This window comes from Penaeus chinensis, chromosome 21 (genome assembly GCF_019202785.1).
Source record: "Penaeus chinensis breed Huanghai No. 1 chromosome 21, ASM1920278v2, whole genome shotgun sequence".
In the NCBI taxonomy this organism is placed as follows: Eukaryota; Metazoa; Arthropoda; class Malacostraca; order Decapoda; family Penaeidae; genus Penaeus; species Penaeus chinensis.
In genome coordinates this window covers 15,303,531-15,306,030 of record NC_061839.1, presented here as the reverse complement: position 1 = coordinate 15,306,030, position 2,500 = coordinate 15,303,531, and the positions used below count along the sequence as shown (strand labels likewise).

Here is a 2,500-nt window from a genome sequence, read left to right as displayed (position 1 = left end):
TAAACTTTTCCCCTGAATCTTATTGTCTCATTAGCAAAACATTCTTAACTGGAATTGTAAAAATCACGTAGAGAGATCATGTCAAAGCGATCCTCTGTGACAATACCCACCATCTGGCAGCAGGAAGAACTCGTCCGAAGGCTCGATTGTTGGCTGAAGACTGTAGAAGGTACAGTTGGGGAAGCCTACGGTGACGTTGAAGGCAAATTGGTACTCCACTGGGCTGCCGTCCTGCGGGGTCAAAGAAGAGTCAATATTGGTGGTTTCGTCTCCATTCTGATTCTACTTCTATCTCCTGCCTTGTTTTCCTGTCGTTCCGTTTTCTTATGTCTCATTTCTGATCGCTACTGAGGTATATATTTGGCATTTATTAAATTGTATTCCAGTCTGTGTTGCAACATAGAGAAAATAATTACAGCGGATTAAAAGTAGAATTGTAAAACACATCGCAAGATGCAGAAGAATTACATGTACAAAAGAAATACATGTAACTGTATTCAAAGTCGCTTCGCTCCAGACGGTCGGTTTGTCAGTAATAGTTAACTACTACCGACTATCTTTCCATTCCCTCTTTCAACACATTATTTGGGAAGGTTTCGTCGTTTCGTATCATTTCGCGTTGTGGGCATGTGTGCATAAGTACACATATGTTGGCCTATGCAATATATAAATATACACATATCTATCTATCTACCTGTATATTTATTTATTTAATCTATATATTCATTTATTTGTTTATTACTGCCTGCTTTCAGGCGATTTGTTACTAACAGCCGGCGGTGATTTTTTGACATCCGTCCAGTCTTTACAAAAAAACAAAACAAAAAAAGCGAATCGGCATCATTCAATTAAATCATGGTTATTATCTAAGTAAAAACACTGAGGCAGGAGATTTGTCACGAGTCTTAAAACAAGGAATCTATAATCCTGATTAATTCATTAATAATGAAATATAGTGTTTGCTCATGTTGGTACCGATTAAAGGTCCAATGGGAGATATGTAAATGACAACTGACATTCCGACGGTCGGGTTGGACACTATCTCTCCTTCTACGCACTGACTATGAACACGGCCGATGGAGAGAAGGATCACGACGCTAGCATTAAGGAGTCCTCTCGCGCGCCGCAACTCACCTCATGATGGAACGCCACCACAGGCTTGGTTCTCGCGGGCTCACAGCTCATCCCGGACATGCTGAAGACCTGGTCGACGCCGCAGCACATCGGGACTTCCACCAGGGCCTCGGTGTCGGGCGTGAGGGGCGTCTTCTCTTGCACGAGGCTCGAGGACCTTCTGCTGTTGCTGCTTTCGGTCTGCGTCGTGGTCTGGGTCGCGCCCGCTGACGTCGCCACCGCCGCCACCACCAGTGTCAGTAAGTGGAGCCGAGGTGACATATTCATTGCCTGGAAGGTCGAAAGGACGGAGTGACATCGATGCGAATATTCATCACAGTAAATAATAGATCATGTGTAGCTGACATCACTAATGCTACTCAATGTACGAGCGTTTTGTTTAAATCTCTCACTGAGTAACCTTGTCTTACCGAGAAAACTGTTCACAATCGGGACTCGTACCTTCAAAAATCTCAAAAATGTCAAAGGAACGCGTGCTCAGCCCTTAGGTACTAGCTGCTCCCACATCAATGCACCTGTCACACAATTTCTAAGAACGAGATGTGGACATGACAGACATTAAATGCCCGAATGACGTGAGCCTGAGAACGTTTGACACGAGTATCCTTCAGGCGTACTCATGCACACATACACAGGAGTAGTACATAATACACACATGGGTACACACATATAAATATACAGACACATATACATGTACACGTACATACGCATGCCCACAGACTAAGAAAAACAGTTAGACATATGACTTTATATCAAGACTAGAAAAAGTAAATAAACAAAAAATAGTTGAAAAAAGACAGCATCGCATCCTCCTCCAGACGTCCCGGCGCGGTACAAGCGTGACGTCATCTTGAGTCATGGAGTCTATCTCATCAAACCGCAACGAAGGAAATCCTTAAATCCTGTTAAAATGACTACACAATATACTCCCGCCGGACTACATGGCTACTCCGCTTTCCTTTGATGGTTTTCTTTGTCTTTTCATTATACACAGATAGAATAAAAATGATGGGAAAAAATATGTCGATATTTGCATCTCTAAGTCAAAATTGCAAAGGGACGATTTGAAAGAATGTGTATATCAAAGGTAAGAGGTATTTTAAGGTATGTAATTTGCGACAATCAATAACCACAAACGCTGATCTTAAAACGTAAAGAACAAATATCTTATGTTCTGCGCACGCACCCTATTGACCACCTCAGGATCTTGGGAAATGCACACGCACGCGACGGTACCATAATTTTGGGTACATTCAGACGAAAGAGAATAATAAGAAGACAATATTTCCCTTGCATTTCATTAATAACCTTGTCAACGGCTGTTTATACGCCGCCCAGTAGCAAATTCCTGCAGAGGAGAGTTGTA

The 2,500-nt window shown here is 42.4% G+C and overlaps 1 protein-coding gene across 1 annotated transcript in view; it reads right to left on the bottom strand.

Moving 5' to 3' along the window:
* LOC125036540 (probable G-protein coupled receptor Mth-like 3) overlaps positions 1 to 2,500 on the bottom strand; it is a 27,549-nt gene that overhangs the window by 3,785 nt on the left and 21,264 nt on the right. Inside the window, exons 2-3 of the mRNA XM_047629216.1 lie at positions 1,135 to 1,404; positions 111 to 231 (exon numbers count right to left, since the gene is read on the bottom strand). Coding sequence (XP_047485172.1) covers positions 111 to 231; positions 1,135 to 1,401 — 388 coding nt within the window. The 5' untranslated portion in view covers positions 1,402 to 1,404. The remainder of the gene's footprint in view (positions 1 to 110; positions 232 to 1,134; positions 1,405 to 2,500) is intronic.